The 17,065-nt window shown below is 38.8% G+C and overlaps 1 protein-coding gene across 7 annotated transcripts in view; it reads left to right on the top strand.

Annotated features, from left to right (window-relative positions):
* Positions 1 to 40: 40 nt before the first annotated feature.
* Atg2b (autophagy related 2B) overlaps positions 41 to 17,065 on the top strand; it is a 74,918-nt gene continuing 57,893 nt past the window's right edge. For 4 of the 7 annotated variants that reach the window (XM_078050828.1, XM_078050826.1, XM_078050827.1 and 1 more), the window contains exon 1: positions 43 to 664. In XM_078050828.1, coding sequence (XP_077906954.1) covers positions 503 to 664 — 162 coding nt within the window. In that variant the 5' untranslated portion in view covers positions 43 to 502. Of the gene's footprint in view, positions 665 to 17,065 lie in introns of all 7 variants that reach the window. The other 3 variants (XR_013439277.1, XR_013439275.1, XR_013439276.1) reach the window with 1 other exon arrangement.

Genomic DNA, 17,065 nt, shown 5'->3' with positions numbered 1-17,065 from the left:
TCGGCCCTGGCTCTCCTTCCCGCCTACCCGGCCCCCAGTGTGGCGTCACTTCCGTTTGCGCCAGGCCGCGCGCGAGGAGGCTGCGTCTCGCGAACGCGCTGGGAGCGCCCCGGGGCCGGGAGCGCGCCTCGTAGATGACAACAAATTCGTCGTGCGGCGGCGGTGGAGGTGTCTACCTCAGCCCTTGCCTCCTGCCTCGCGCTGTCTTGCACCCGCTCTGTGGGCCCACGGTGACCCGGAAAGCCGCCGGGCCTGGGGCTACCGGCACTCTTCAGCGCCTGGTCCCCGCCGGGCCTAGCGGGAGCAGTGCGGCGCGGGTGATGGGGTCGCCCTGAGGGACGGTGGCGCCGAGCGGGCATGCAGGAGCCGTCCAGGGCTTAGACCCGCCGCGGCCTGGGCCCGCCGGCCGCGATCCGAGGTGCCGCCAGCCGCGGAGCCGGAGCCTGGGCGCGAGGCCGGAGCCGCCGCCCGCAGCCCCCGCGGCCAGCTGCCAGCCCTCACCATGCCGTGGCCGTTTTCGGAGTCCATCAAGAAGAGGGCCTGTCGGTACCTCCTGCAGAGGTACCTGGGCCACTTCCTGCAGGAGAAGCTGAGCTTGGAGCAGCTCAGCCTGGACCTCTACCAGGGCACCGGCTCCCTCGCCCAGGTCCCCCTGGACAAATGGGTAAGCGCGGCCCGCCGGGCGGGACTCGCTCCCCGACCTCGGGCGACTGGACGAGCGTCCTCGGGGTTGGTACATCGCTCCCTGCTTGGGGCTGTTTGGACCCAGGTGTGGCGGGGCTCGGGGAATTTTGTCAAGTGTGGTGTTTAGTCTGTTGGCAGCGAGGTCGGTCCCCAGAGTCACGTGTTCCAGAAACTTAACAGCTGTCAAGGCGTCTACACCTTGGGACTCGCGAATCCGGGCCGTGGGAGCCCTGGGGCAGGCCCGGGCCCTGGAACGAGGTGGCCAGCCCTGGCTGTGGGGTGGGAGGGCCCGTGGCCGACCGACCCGTGGTTGGGTGACATTCCGGAATGCTGAAAGATGAAGGGACGGTTGGGATGTCGGGACCCGGGTTGGTTATTTGGGGGTGGCTGCGTGCTCCTCGCGCTTGCCTGGTTTTCTCCGAAGCCTTTGCCATTTGGAAGAAAGTCGGGTGGAAGCTTCCTGTGCCGCTTTGCCTGCGTCGCTTGATTACATGTTTTCAAGGCCAGCGTGTGTAGCCAGGTGGTGCGTGGCTGAGTGACCCTGGTAGTGCCACAGTTGTTATGCCTGTGGACTTCACGTCGCAGACGTAAAAGCAAGCATTGCGAAAGCGCTGAAGGTGCGATTCAGACGTTTTTATAGTCTGATTTACACTTGTCGCCCAGAGGCTGTGAGTTGACTCATTATGCCTTAAGGCTTTTCAGGTGTATCCGACTCACCACCTGCAGTTGTGTGGGCACCTGTGGGTGGGACGTGTAGTATTTTACTTAAAAAGTCTGTTTGGCCTTCAGTTGGAAAAGGTTAGAGTGGCTTCTCCCCTTTGCCATAGAAAAGCTTCAATTATGGTAACAGCTTATTAGGACTCTATTATTAATTTGTGCTAAGGAGTATGAATAAGCATATAATTGTATCAGTAAGTAGGTGACTTAAGCTAGAGTCTTAAATTAGTTTAAAGAGCCCTAGTTTGAGTAGCAAAAAGACTTAGTCCTACACCAGGGTTGTCCAGGTTGACAGAATTAGCCAAGTGATAGTGGAGGTAGAATTTACCTGAGGTCAATAAGTCATATTGTACTTCTATAGTCTAAATGCAATCCTTACCAAAAGATAGAAATTCTGATAGTTATTTTTGAATTCAGCAACCCATCATTCTATAATTTTGGTACATTTGGAATGGAGAATCTTGAAGGAGGAGGGTTGGGCATTTCCTTTTAGTGTGTTGGGATCAACCCAGGGCCTCTCACATGCTAGGCAAGTTTCCTACAACTGAACTTTATCCCCAGTCCTGGACATTTATCACATGTCTTTAGTAAGAGAAGTGACTAATATGCATTATTCTTTAATGTTTTCATATCCAAAAGATAGGTATTATCTCCATTTTATAGAAGGAGTTAAATAATTTGCTCAAGTCACATAGCTAGCAGGTGTTACAGTGAGAATTAAAATCTAATTCCTAAGCCTATGCTTTTTTTTTTTTATATTACATCACATAGTTTATGAGGAATCCAGTTAACAAAGGAGCTGAACAGGTACTTCACAGAAGAAATACGAATCGTTACAAATATATGAAAAATGTTCAACTTCTCTAGCAATTAGAGAAACACAAATTAAAACTACCCTGAGATTCCATCTCACTCCAGCTATTGTTATTTGTATTCTTGATAATTTTTGTATTATCAAGAATACAAATAACAATAACTGTTATCGAGGATGTTGGGGTATGGGGGGAGAAGGTACACTCACACATTAATGGTGGGAGTGCAATTGATGCAACCACTCTAGAAAGCAATATGGAAATTCCTCTGAAAACTTGTAATGGAACCACCATTTGACCCAGTTATTCCACTCCTTGGAATATACCCAGAGGACTTCAAATCTGCATACTACAGTAATGCAGCCACATCCATGTTTATAGCAGCTCAATTCACAATAGCCAAGCTATGGAATCAACCTAGATGCCCTTCAGCAGGTGAACGGATAAATAAAATATGGTATATATACACAATGGAATATTATTTAGCCATAAAGAAGAATGAAATGATGGCATTTGCCAGTAAATGGATGGAAATGGAGACTATCATGCTAAGTGAAATAAGCCAGTTCCAAAAAACCAAAGGCTGAATGTTCTGTCCGATTTGTGGATGTTAACGCACAGTAAGGGGGAGGGGTGGAATGGAAGAATAGAAGTTCATTGGATTAGATAAAGGGGAATGAAGGGAAGGGTGGGGAAATGCCGCAGTCTGGCTGGGCACAAAATCACGAGCCACTCACAGCTTTGTAGATTCAAACAGCAATTCTTTATTCCCGAACTCACACCGACCCTCTACAAACACGTTCTGGGGAAATTCACGTTCTGGGCAAAATCCATGTACTCCATCAGGCTTTAATCAACAGGATATGCCCTATTCCTGGCAGGGTACACCTTAAACCTGGAACCGCCCTAAACCCAAGGAGTAGGATACTCCCTAAAACCTGATCCTCCCTAAACCTGGATCTTCCCTGGTCCTTGAGCAAGGTCACCTTACTCAAGCATACATGCAATGTCACTGCAAATGTCCAAGGCAGGTCCATTTCCATGAGTCCTTCCTCTAAGCAACATGAGGTATGCTGGCAAGGAAATTGACATACCTACTTGGCTAATGGCTCTCAGCATCTCCCCCCTTCTGATTAATTAAACAACAAGCAATGTGGCTTAAGGACCGTGCCTGGTAGGTTGTCCAATTCAACATATGGTTCTTACCTGTCATGGGAAAAAACTGACCTCTAGGTGTCAGCCTCCTGTCTTAGATTGATACCACTGCAATCGGATCATACCTGTCACTGACTACCGGTCCAGCATACAGCCATACTTGTGGATAGGCCTATACACCAGTGTGTGGGGGGGTAAGGTTCTTGCTTCACCTCTGTTGGCCCCCTAATTTAGCCTTGGTGCCAGTGGGGGGGGTGAGGTTCTTTGCCTCACCTCTGTGGGCCCCCAAATTTTAGACCATCACTAGCAGAAGGGAGGAGGATACAGAAATGCCACGACACCAAGCCAGTTGACGGCTCCTTTGGAAAAATTGCATCACTGGTGACACCATCAGCAAAGATATGCCAGCACTACCACAATTAACATGGGGTGCGCTGGCAAGGAAATAAAACTTGCATCACTGGTGACACCATCAGCAAAGATATGCCAGCACTACCACAATTTGCTGCACCAGACGATAGTTCACAATGCATACAACTGATATATGGTCCAGGCAAGTTCTGTAAGCAGTTCAAATCGGAGGAGTCTATCAATATGTCCATTTCCTCCCAAAGTAAATTGAGTCCTTGATTGAGCATTACTTGTTGAGTTATATTCATTGATGCATCAGTTTATACAGTTTACTGTGATAGCTATCATAGAAGCTGTAGTTTGGTTTTATCTTAGTCTTCACCGGCACTGAGATGGAGATGGGAATTCTGGCAATGATGCTAAAGAGACATTATCCTGAACAGAATTATTAAATATAATGAAAAGGAAAGGTGAAAGTAAACAAACAGATCTGTTAACCTCCTTTAAAAACAATCTTTAACAGCTGTTTATCTAATTTAAATTAGTAAAGAAACAGATCTGTTAACCACCTTTAAAAACAATCCTTAACAGCTGTTTACCTAATTTAAATTAAACCATTTAAATCACGTGAATAAAAAAATAATTTGGATCCATTTTTTCATGAGCGCTCCTCATATATGAAATATGGACATACACACATACAGACATACAACACAAAACAGAAGTGTGCACACATAACATACAACACATAAGACAATAGTAAAGGCCTTGTAGTTTTACCTAGGTGAAATCTCCATTGCAATGTTTAAAAACTCCACAGTAAAAAAAATAAAAATGATCAGAAAAACATTAACCTAGGTTTGTATGAACTCAAAAATAAAATAGAAATTTGTGATGTGGGAAAAATGCAATAATAAAATAGATATTGAAAAAAGCACCCTGGTTAATCACTGTTGCAGATGTAAGAATAGCCAAGCTGGAGCTCTGGATATCAGTTGTTATGGATTTGAGTCAAATCATCTTCTTTTTGGTCTGTAGAAATTGCTTTGGTTAGTCTCTCTGGAATCCAAATCGGCTGCTGTTCTCCCTGTGGAAAAACACAAACAGAACCCCGACTCCAGACAATCACTGGATCAGAACCTTTCCATTGTCCTGTTAGAATATCTTTCCAAAGTACCTTAGGCTTATGTACATTTTTTGGATACATATGTCTTTCCGCATACTAAGTCCTGATGAATCCAAATTTAGAAAGTTTAGAGTAAAAAGGGTTATTTTAAGTTTATCTTTGGGGGATATATACCCCTTTCCAATTCCCTCTTTTTGCTTTAATAAGTAAGTTTTAATAGTTTGATGAGCTCTTTCAACTATGCCTTGTCCCTGTGGATTGTATGGGATTCCTGTTATATGAGTAATACCAAATGATGAGCAAAATTGTTTAAAAGAGGTAGAGGTATAACCAGGACCATTATCTGTTTTTAACTGTTTAGGAACGCCCACAGTGGCAAAATTTTGTAAGCAATGAGCTATAATATCTTTAGTTTTTTTCTCCGGCATGAAGGGAGCCCATCAAAAATCCGGAAGAAGTATCAATTGTAACATGTAAATATTTTAATTTTCCAAATTTTGGCAAGTGTGTGACGTCCATCCAAATATGGTTAGGTATCAGTCCTCTAGGATTGATTCCAAGATTAACTTGTGGTAAAAAGGTCATACAATTTTGACATTGTTTTATTATTTGTCTAGCTTGTTCCTTAGTTATTTTAAAACGCTTTTGTAAAGTATTAGCATTAACATGAAACCTTTTATGAAAATTTGTAGCCTCTTCTAGTGTAGAGAAAATATGTATGTCATGTGTAGTTTTATCTGCTAAATCATTGCCCAAACTAAGGGCTCCAGGCAATCTTGTATGTGCCCTAATATGTCCTATAAAGAATGGATCTTTTCTGTCCTTGATTAGACGTTGTAGAGTGGAAAACAAAGAGAAAACAGTAGAGGAAGGGGAAATCCTACCAGCATCGTCAAGGGATACAATAGCATTAACTACATATTGACTCTCAGAAAATAAATTAAATACAGAATCTTTAAACATCACAAAAGCTTGTAAAACTGCATTAAGCTCTACCTTTTGAGCTGATTGTTTGGGTACTAAAAATGTAAAAGTTTGATCAGGGGTAACTACTGCTGCTGTACCATTATTAGACCCATCAGTAAATATATTTGGAGCATTCATGATAGGTGTTTTTCTTGTCATTTTAGGAAAAACTACAGGATGCTTAGACCAAAAAGACAACAAAGGATTAGATAGTAAATGATTATCAAATGAAACATTAGATTTGCACATGATTATTGCCCAAGTATTTAACTCATTAGCTAACTCATCAATTTGATCCATAGTATATGGAGTAATAATTTTATTGGGAGAAATTCCAAACACTCCCTTTGCTGCTCTTATTCCTTTGAGTATTAATTGTCCTACAGCCTCAGGATACCTAGTAAGAATAGTGTTAGGAGAATAAGATAAATGTATCCACAATATTCGACCTTCTTGCCAAAATACTCCTGTAGGAATATTTTTTGTTGGTAGTACAATAAATAATAAAGGCAAACTTATATCAATTCTATCCAAATGCATATTTTCCATATATGTTTCAATAATTTTTAATGCCTTTCTAGCTTTAGGAGTTAACATGCGGGGTGAATTTGGATCTGATGGACCTTTTAGAATATCAAATAAAGGTCCCAACTCTCCTGTTGGTATGCCTAGATAAGGCCTTATCCAATTTATGTCTCCCAATAACTTTTGAAAGTCATTAAGTGATTTGAGTTGATCTACTCATATTTGAATTTTTGGTGGACGGACCATGGTTGAGGATAATAGAACTCCTAAATAATTGTACTGTAATAATTGTACTTTATCTATAGCTATCTCTAGATTATAATTTTTTAATAAGTTTGTAAGTGTGGCATAACATTCCACAATGTGTTTTTATCTTTATGTGCTAATAATACATCATCCATATAGTGAAATATTTGTAGTTCAGGATTTTGATTTCTAAGTGGCTGGATTGCTTTGTTAACATAGATTTGACACATAGTTGGACTGTCAGCCATCCCTTGAGGGAGTACTTTCCATTCATATCTCTGATCAGGACCTTCATGATTTAGTGCAGGGATAGTAAATGGAAAACATGGAGTATCCTTGGGATGAATTGGAATCGAAAAAAAACAATCTTTAATATCTATAGCTAAAACATGCCAGGTTTTTGGTAAAGCAGACAATTGAAGAATCCCTGATTGAGCAGGTCCCATAATAACTATCTCATTATTAATGGCTCTTAAATCTTGCAATAATCTCCATTTACCAGATTTCTTTTTGATGACAAAAATGGGAGTATTATGGGGAGATACGGAAGGTTGTATATGTCCTTCCGCTAATTGTTGTTTGACCAGATCATGCGCTACTTGTATCTTTTCTTTAGTCAGGGTCCACTGAGGAACCCACACTGGTCTTTCTGATTTCCAAGTAATTTTGATTGTCTCAGTGGTCCTTTCTGAAAATCCAACCCATGTCTGTCTGTTCCTTGATCTATTTGAATTGGTGCTGCTATACCTTGTTCTTGTTCTCCTAATCTTTTTTCTTTCCTAAAACCTTGTCTAGCCCTAGTAGTGGGCGCATTAGGATTGATGTTATTTGTTAACGTCAAACCTAGTTGATCTAGGACATCTCATCCCCATAAATTTATAGGAAGATGATCCAATATATATGGCTGTATAGTCCCTTCACATCCTTCAGGATCCTTCCAATCTAATATCATTGCACTTCTATGGGGATTAGTCGCCACTTCTAGGCCTCAAAGCGTTTGAGTGGCTTGTTGTAATGGCCAATGTTTTGGCCATTCTTGACGAGATATGATGTTGAGGTCAGCACCTGTGTCCAGTAGTTCATTAAAGTCCTGTCCTTGAATATTTAGTTTTAGCATTGGGTGAGAATCTAAATTTAAAGACAGCATAGCCCAATGTACACCTGTGGAGCCTAATCCCCTGGAACCTCTTTCTACACTACGACTAGAGAATTTATTATGTAGGCTGGGTATTATTAACAACTGTGCTATTCTATCTCCAGGTGAAATTACTGATATACCTCTTGGAGAACTAGCCGTAATTTTTATTCACCTACATAATCGGGATCAATTACCTCAGGACTTATCATAAGTCCTTTTAATGTAGATGAACTATGTCCAATAATAAGCCTACTGTTCCTTGGGGAAGAAGTCCTTTTACTCCTGTGGGAATGATTTCAACTCCCATCTCTGGAATTAGTACTGCTCTGGCAGAGGTGCAGATGTCCATCCCTGCGCTCCCTCGGGTTTGTCTGATGAGGGATTTAATGGACAATATGTCCTGGGCACTACCCTGATGGTGTTGCTGGGTTCCTCCACTGCCCCGTATATTTGTGGTTGTGGGCCCCCCAGTCCATTTTTTGGCAATGGAGCCTGATGCCCTTCTCCACGATATCGTGGGTAAATACCTGGTCCTTGTCCGTTTTTTGATAAGGGAGTACCCTCTATGGTGGTTTGAGAATGGCATTCATTAGCCCAATGTCTCCCTCTACGGCATTGTGGCCAAATACCCTATTCCTTTGATATCTAATTTTGTTAAACCCTCCTCCTATGGGGCAACTCCTTTTAAAATGTCCTGTTTTTTCACAATTATACCATGTTTTTGGCCTGGCATCTAAAGCCTGTTGTACTGCAGCTGCCAAGACTTGCCCTTGTTCATTAATGTCTCTACATAATTTAATATATGTGTTTAAATCTTCATGTCTCCATGGTCTAATAACCTCTCTGCAGCAACGATTTGCTTGGTCATAAGTCAGTTGTTTTATTAATGGCATTGCTTGATCTGTATCCCCAAAAATTCTGGCAGCTGTTTGAATAAGCCTATCTACAAAGTAAGCGTAAGGTTCATTAGCTCTCTGTATTACCTTATATAGCTGACCTTGTAAATCTCCATGTCCTTGTAAAGTCTTCCATACCTTATCTGCGTCTGCAGCAATTTGTGCATATATAGCAGGATCATATTCAATTTGTTGCCGTTGACCCTCATAAGGTCCTTTTCCTAACAACATATCTAGATTTCTTTGAGGGTAACCGGCTCCTGCATTTCGCCTAGCTGTCTCCGTGCAAAATTCCTCATTGGCAACCTTCCATAACAAATATTGTCCTCCATTTAGCACAGATTTACACATGGTAGCCCAATCTGCTGGCGTCATGTCCAAGTTAGTAATGGACTCGACCATGCTTACCGTGAAGGGAGCTTGGGTACCATGGGTTGTTTCAGCCTCCTTTAACTGCTTCACTGTTTTAAAATCTAAAGCACGGTGAATTCGCTGCCCTCCTACCTGTTCAAGTCCAGGGTATGCTAATCTTTGAGGTCCTGTCTCAGGATCCCATTTATCAACTACAGGGTTTGAGGGCCACTCAGCTGTCTCCATAGGTGGGGCTGTTGGTTGAATTACGCCCTCTGGTGATAAAATGGAGTTAGTAACAGCCTCCTGTTGTAGCTTTTTTCCTAATAGCATCTTTTCCTTTAAATTTTCTTCCTCTGTCTGACTAGCTTGAGAGACCTTCTCTTTTGCTTGATTTAAAATGTCTTTCTCCATGGTCTGAACCTCTAACAATTTACTTAACACCTTTTCGGTTTGTTTTTTACTAATTTCTAATCTACTATAAAGATAACGCAACCCAATAAGATAACACAAAACAAAACTGAAACTGAATGAAACAAAAACGGAATAAAAAATTGTTGCATCAATTTTCTCTTCCTTAGAGCTGACAAACTTCAAACCTTGAGCCAACCATTTTTCCCAGTTTGCCTGAGAAATTTCTAGGGATAGGCAGCTTGAAACAAAAACAAAATAAATCAAAACAAGAACACATTGTTTTTTGAAATGGTCACCCATTCTCTCGCCTTCCCTTAGGGGCGAGCAATTTCACTTACCTCCAAGTTTCAGACGTTCCCTGTACGGGCCACCAAATGCCTCAGTCTGGCTGGGCACAAAATCACGAGCCACTCACAGCTTTGTAGATTCAAACAGCAATTCTTTATTCCCGAACTCACACCGACCCTCTACAAACACGTTCTGGGGAAATTCACATTCTGGACAAAATCCACGTACTCCACCAGGCTCTAATCAGCAGGATACGCCCTATTCCCGGCAGGGTACTCCTTAAACCTGGAACCACCCTAAACCCAAGGGGCGGGATACTCCCTAAAACCTGATCCACCCTAAACCCGGATCTTCCCTGGTCCTTGAGCAAGGTCACCTTACTCAAGCATACATGCAGTGCCACTGCAAATGTCCAAGACAAGTCCATTTCCATGAGTCCTTCCTCTAAGCAACATGGGGTACGCTGGCAAGGAAATTGTCATACCTACTTGGCTAATGGTTCTCAGCAGGGAAATAGAAAGAAAGACAGTAGAATGATTCGGACTTAACTTTTCTATGTTTTTATAAGAATACATGACCAGTGAAACTCCACATCATGTACAACCACAATAATGGGAAGTTATACTCCATGTATGCATAATATGTCAAAATATATTGTCATGCACATCTAAAAAGAACAAATCAAAAAGGAAGCCAACTAATGTTTATTGAGCACCTATTTATGTTAGGCAGTATTCTAGGCTTTTTCATTTCTGTGGTTTTATTTCATCCTTATGGTAAATCAAATGATGATATTTGAATTTTATACATTGACTTCAGGATCATTGGCAAAATAATTTATGACTAGGCTTAATTTGAGGATTGTTATGTTCTTGTAAGGGTTATGCCAACTAAAATGCTACTGTCAAAGTTTCCAGTAATATTTGCAGCTGTTTATTTATTTTAGTGTGATACTTAGCTATTAACTATTCAAAATTCTGTTTACAAATTCAGTTGCTTTTGATACTTGCTTTTACTGACTTTTATAGAAAAAATGATACCTACAAAGATTCATAAATCCTAATGGAAAAATGCATCATTGGCTACATTACTGTTTTGTTTTGTTTTGTTTAATACTAGGAATTCAACTCCAGGGCACGTTACTACATCCCTAGTCCTTTTGTTTTTATTTGGGATAGGGTTTCATTAAGTTTCTCAGGGTCTCAGTAAGTTGCTGAATCTGGCCTTGAATTTTTGATCTGCCTCAGCCTCTGGAGTCCCAGGGATTACAGGTGTGTGCATGATGCTCGGCTAATGGTTCAATTATTTTTTTTTTAATGTTTTAATTCTTAACTAATTTATGCATAGAATTTGGTGAGATTGGCAGTGACAGTCCCTTCTTTCCTGATCTTGATCAGTTATTCTTGCTAATTAATTGGAAAGTGCTGCAGAATAAAAAATTAGATTTTTTTTTCTCCCTAAACATTTTGTTCAGAAGACTTTTAGGTTGGTTGGGATAGTCTTTCCATATTTTTAAACCTTTTGTAACCTGTGTAGATAAAGTCTTCTAAAAACAGTCTGTGTTTAAATAGACAGTGTTTTAAAAAAGTCATTGTTTTCAACAACAAAATCATGGAACAATGGAAACATTTCCAAATATAGTTTTAAGAAGTATTCCCTTTTTATAGTACAGGTATCCTTTGAAAAGGCGTTATTTTCTTTTTCACTATTAAAATATTTTTTTTATTTTCAAAAGACAGATTAAATATATTGTAGCTTTGGGACCTGCAGGTAGCATATACTAACGGTAGCTGTTTATCATCATATAAATGTTTGGCATATTTAGAATTACTTACACTGTGGAAAAGGGAACTGCTTATTGCAAAACTCAGCTTTTAAGAACTTGTTGAAAAGAAAAATCAGGAAACCAGAAAGTTATTTTCACACACACTCTCTTTACAAAGATTCTACCATTTAAAGATCTGTTTTTAGTATATAGAATGTAAGCCTAAATAAGTTTCAGTATGCTGAAATGGAATGTTCACTTGAGGACACTGCTCTTAACTCTTCTCTGTGGTGGAACTGCTGGTTAGCTCTGTACAGATCTGAATAAGAGTACTAATGCCTATTTATATATTAACTTGTAGTACAACTTTGTAATATAACCATTGAGACATTTAATGTAGAATATCTGATTTTCTTCATACATCCCTATGAATCATCTTTTACACTTCCATATATATATATATCCCACTTTGGAGAGAAGTACTTTAAACAGTTCCTGGTGGGAGGGGGAAGAGGAGCAAGGGGTTTGGAATGGTTCCGCAGTTGGAATAGGTTGTTTGATAGTTTCATGAGTTCCTTGTCTCTAGAAGAGGGCAAAACATGGAGGAAGTCTGCTTGGTAGGAGGTTGGACTTAAAACTTCCACTCCAAACCCTTTAAGAATATGACTTTAATTTTTTAAATGGAAGTTCTTCCATGAATGAATTAAATGCATGTGCTATTGAGAGGCTTAGAGATCTAATAGTGAACTAAATGAAGACCCTTTTCTCATAGGAATTCAGTGTGGTACAAGTAGATAGATATTAGCAACTCAGTACACCAAAGTCTTTTTAAGTTCAATTTAATAATTTGTTTGCTTTGATATTTGTGTCTTATTGGTATATATAATAAAATTGTTTTCAGTTCTAGAAATATTATTACCATTATCTGCCAAATGCTATAGTAGAAACTGGAGTGTGGCCTTTTTTAAAAAAAAAATATGCATGAAACTCATTGATGATAACAGAAAGCAAAATGGCTTTAAACAGAAGAGCCTTAAGGAAATCTACAGGAGGGCATTTATTTGCTGAGAATTTCAGGTGGTTCTACTTTTACTTTAAGAATTTTTGAATCACATGGAAGTACTTTAGTGAACTAGTGGAGAAAATGTCACCAGACTACACAACAAGGGGTCAATTTGACTAAGTTAGGTTTAGAAGTTTGTTCTGTTCATAGTGTAGAGTAAACTTTGGATTTGCACAGGTTGAATTTCAAAGTACCCTATGAAACAAGACAGACAGGGATTTTTGCCCAAGTGCACATAAGACTAAGTGCAACCTATTTAAACATCATGTAATTAGGCAAATTGCAGCTAAGTATACAGTGTAAATTCTTGAACTACTTTGTTAACATCTGACACATTTTATTTTTAATATTATTCTTCAGTGTTGTAATAAAATTTTCTGAAGCATTATATTAGAAATTTTAAGTAGCCACAAAATTGGAACAGAAATTTTGGTTTGTACTGAGAAATGAATTCCTCAAATCCATTTTCTTAAGTGGTTGTCTAATGTTGACAGATTCCCATTTGCAAAGGCTAAGTCATTGTTTATGTACACTTAAAATGTTTGATGTATTTTTAATTGTTCATTTTAATTATAACACTAATATGTTTATTGTAAAGAAAAAAACAGAAAAGAAATATGTAAAGTATGAAGTAATAGTACCTAATCCTATCTCTTCCAGAGAGAACAATATGGCATACAAATTTCAAATTTTTAATTATGATATATGAAACAAGCAGTTTTGAACTTAGCTTTTTTGTCTTACATGGGGGTGGGGAATGAAGGAGGAACTTGAGATTTGAGTGAGTTTAAGTTTTACCATGAAGAATTTTGAGGGGGCTTTGAAATATTCAAGTAGAGATGACAGGAGGCATAGAGGAGAATTGGAGTTGATAAAGACTGGAGCACCAGAGGGAGTCAGTAGTCACTGAAACTGGAAATAGATACGAAGTAGGTGCATTAGGTTGAGAGAGATGGCTGAAGATAAAATACCAACATTTTAAGTGGCAAAGGGTTGGAAAAAAGACAGAGTGAAGTGTCACGGAAGCCAAAGGAAGTTAGAATTCCAAAATGGGAATAGAGGTGGTCTTTGGTCTAGGTAGAGATGAGAATATCAGGAAGAGGAGGACTGAATGTTGTCATTGCATTTGTTAGTTATTGATGACTAAGAGAAAGTTCAGAGGAGTTAGGATTAGAAGGTAGATGGTAATTTCTGGTTTGAGCAAATATCTAATTTGGCTAAAGAAAGAAAAATGGGATTAATGACTAGAGGAAACATGGAATCAAGGTAAGGGGTTTTAGTTTACTTTTGGAAAAATAACTATTATTAAGCATTTTCCATATCTACATACAGTAACTGGTCACTTTGTCATACATTATCTTACTCTGAATTTGGTAGTAAACATTTCCTTTTTACTATTCAGTAACTTACTTAGGCATAGTAGTAGTAAGCAGTACAGCAAGATATAAAACCTAAATCTGACTTCTGTGTTCTTTTTGTACATTGCCTTTAAACATATAAGAAACCTCAGCTTCTTGGACATTAGCAGCACTGAGTTCACTTGGGAATCTGTTAACATGAAAATTTCTGGTCCCTTGCTACAGATTCTGATTCTAGAAATCCAAGAATTTGCATTTTTAAATAAGCATCCTAGAAGAATCTGATGCATATTTTCTGACTGTATTCTGAAAATTATTAGTACTAAAAAGATGGAGTTTTTTTTTTTTTTTTTTCCATTTAGGGCTGGGTTTATTTTTTTTGCTGGGGGCGCAAACTGGAGATTGAATGCAGGGCCTCACACACCCTGGGCAAGGCCTCTACCATTGAGCTACAATTACAGTATGTTTTTTTATTTGAGGTAAGGTCTTGCTAAGTTGTCCAGGCTGACCTTGAACTTGAAGTCCTCCTGCCTCAACCTGAGTTGCTGGAATTACAGGTGTGTGCAACTTCACCTGGCCTCCATTTAGTTTTAAAAGCCTGGTCTCCAAAAGTGAGACTACATTTTTGAGAACTATGATACGTTAGGACATGATTTTGCTTAGCCTTCTCCAAAATCTTCCATTGTAAAAATATATTTCTCTTTTAAAATTTTTTTCCTTCAGTGATTAATGGACTTTTCATAAGTTACTTATTTTTCTGGTCCTCAGTCAGCATATCTATAAAATGGGCATTCAGTACCTAATTCAGAGGGCTTTTGTGAAGATTTAATGCAATAATTGAGGTATAAAATAGTACAGTGTAGGTCCTGCATGTAGTAGGTGCTAAATATTAATTGATCTAAATTGCAAATTTTTATGCACTTTTTGTCCCTATTTGAATTCTGATGCTTTGATTTAAACTAGTGAAGATATATTCTTTCCCTAGTTAATCTTGTGGAATTATGTATTAACAAGGAACATGTAATTTAAAGTTTACTTTTCTTCATACTGCTAGGCACACCTTGAATTCCTAGTAGAGCTCATCATGGTGCTGTGTAGGCATTCAACATTTTGACAGTGTTTCCTTGGTACCAGGAACTATGTTGGTCACTTTACATGTACTGTTTCATTTGTGGTCACAATAACCCTATGAAATGAATACTATCCCAATTTTATGGAGAGGAAATTGAGACTTGGAAGTTATGAACTTGTCCAAAGCTACCCAGCTAGCTAAGTGATTGCATTAGGACCTGAACATGTGCTATGTTTTTTGTTGTTGTTGTTGTTTTTGTTTTGTACCAGGCACTTGACCATCAACCACATTCCCAGCCCTATTTTGTATTTTATGTAGAAACAGGTTTTACTGAGTTGCTTAGCACCTCACAGTTGCTGAGGCTGACTTTGAACTCATGACCTGACCCCCCGCCCCTGCAGCCTCCTGAGCTGCTGGGATTACACCGCACCTGGCTGTGTTATGTTTTAAAGGAGTGGTCCTCAAACATGTTTGCTTACTTAGCTCTTAAAAACATTGAAGAAAAAAAAATAATGTATTCCTTATACATTTTAAAATTGACTTAACATTTTTTCATAAGTTAATTGTAGATGATAATGTTGTGTCATAAATATTGATATAAAAATGTAGATTTTTTTTTTTAACCAGTAGGGATTCAATTTCCACCCCTTAGCCACTTAAAAGTATTAAAGCCTGGAATGGTAATACATGCCTATAATCCCAGTGGCTTGGGAGGCTGAGGCAGGAGGATTGCAAGTTCGAGGCCAGCACAACAATTTAGTTGGGACCCTGTCTCAAAAAAAAAAAAAAAAAAAAAAAAAGTCTGGATATAGCTCAGTAGTTACATGCCCCTCGGTTCAATCCCTGGTACCTAAATAAGTAAGTAAATAAAAGTGCTCAAACAAACTTTTCATTAATAGTTGGAATTTTAACATATCTTTTTTTCATTAATTTCATATTTCCATTTTCCTCTCTAGAATTGTTATAATTTGTATATTTTATGCTTAAGATTTATTGATCATGCTTCCATATTTCTTTATAAAAAAAGTTACAAATTGAAATTAATCATAATTAAAAGTTTCTTGTTATTATTTCTTTTTAAAATTTTTTTCTTTTGGTACTAGGGATTGAACCCAGGGGTGCTTAACCATGAGCCACATCCACCTTGCGATCTTCCTTCCTGCCTCAGCCTCCCAAGCCACTGGCATTATAGGGGTGTGCGCCATGGCACCCAGCCTGTTATTATTTCTTTTGCATCATATGAATACTTTCTAGTATAACATTTCAATTCCTTGAGTGATCTCATCATCATTTTTAAATTAGTGGTAATTCTACAGCTTACCATATTCACCTTATCAATACCTTCTTCAATAATCATTAGGCTTTAAATGCTAAGATTTTTCCTCTGGATTCAGTTGTTATTATAATTACTATAAGTGTACAGTTGGTCAAAACAATATAAATGTATTATACATTTTGATAATTAAAAACTTATTAGAAATAAATTTCCTATTTATTTTCTGATGAGACATTCTTGAAGATATAATTGATATATTTTCTGATGAGACACTCACCTGTTATGGTAATGTGTCCTTATGCTTAGTGTACACCATTGGCTGAACTATCTATAGCCTCATGCTTAGATAACCTTCAAAATGAATATGGATGGGTTGTTTCTCCCTATATTCTAATTAATTCATGTATCCTTAGTTGAATACACTTAAACCTAGAATTCAGTACACCCCAGCATAAATTTCATTCTAAATTTTTAAAATAGATATAAACTTGAGAAATACTGATATAGTAAATAAGAACTGAGAAAATTTAAAGTATAAATATAATTTAGTTTTTGGAGTTACTGGGATTGTCATGTCAAAATAAATAAAAGCATAAGATAGGAAAGACCAGAAAATATATTACTGGCCCTGCTTCTACATACAGTTGCCTCTGCAAGTGTTACTTTGCTGGTTAACTTTGAGCCTCTGGTCTCAGCTTAAAAATCAAACTTTCTCTGGAGGCCTGCTGTTAGTTAGCTCCAGGTTAGCTTCTATCATGTGCTTAAAAGAGCCAGTCTATTTCCTCTGTCATGCAACTCGTCATTCTTTAACAAAGTCTCTTGTATGTTGTATACATCTTAATGAAAACCAAATCACCTTTTA

The sequence above is a fragment of the Ictidomys tridecemlineatus genome, chromosome 5, assembly GCF_052094955.1.
Source record: "Ictidomys tridecemlineatus isolate mIctTri1 chromosome 5, mIctTri1.hap1, whole genome shotgun sequence".
Lineage (NCBI taxonomy): Eukaryota > Metazoa > Chordata > Mammalia > Rodentia > Sciuridae > Ictidomys > Ictidomys tridecemlineatus.
Note: the sequence above shows the minus strand (reverse complement) of the source record. Positions and strands in the feature narration are given on the sequence as shown.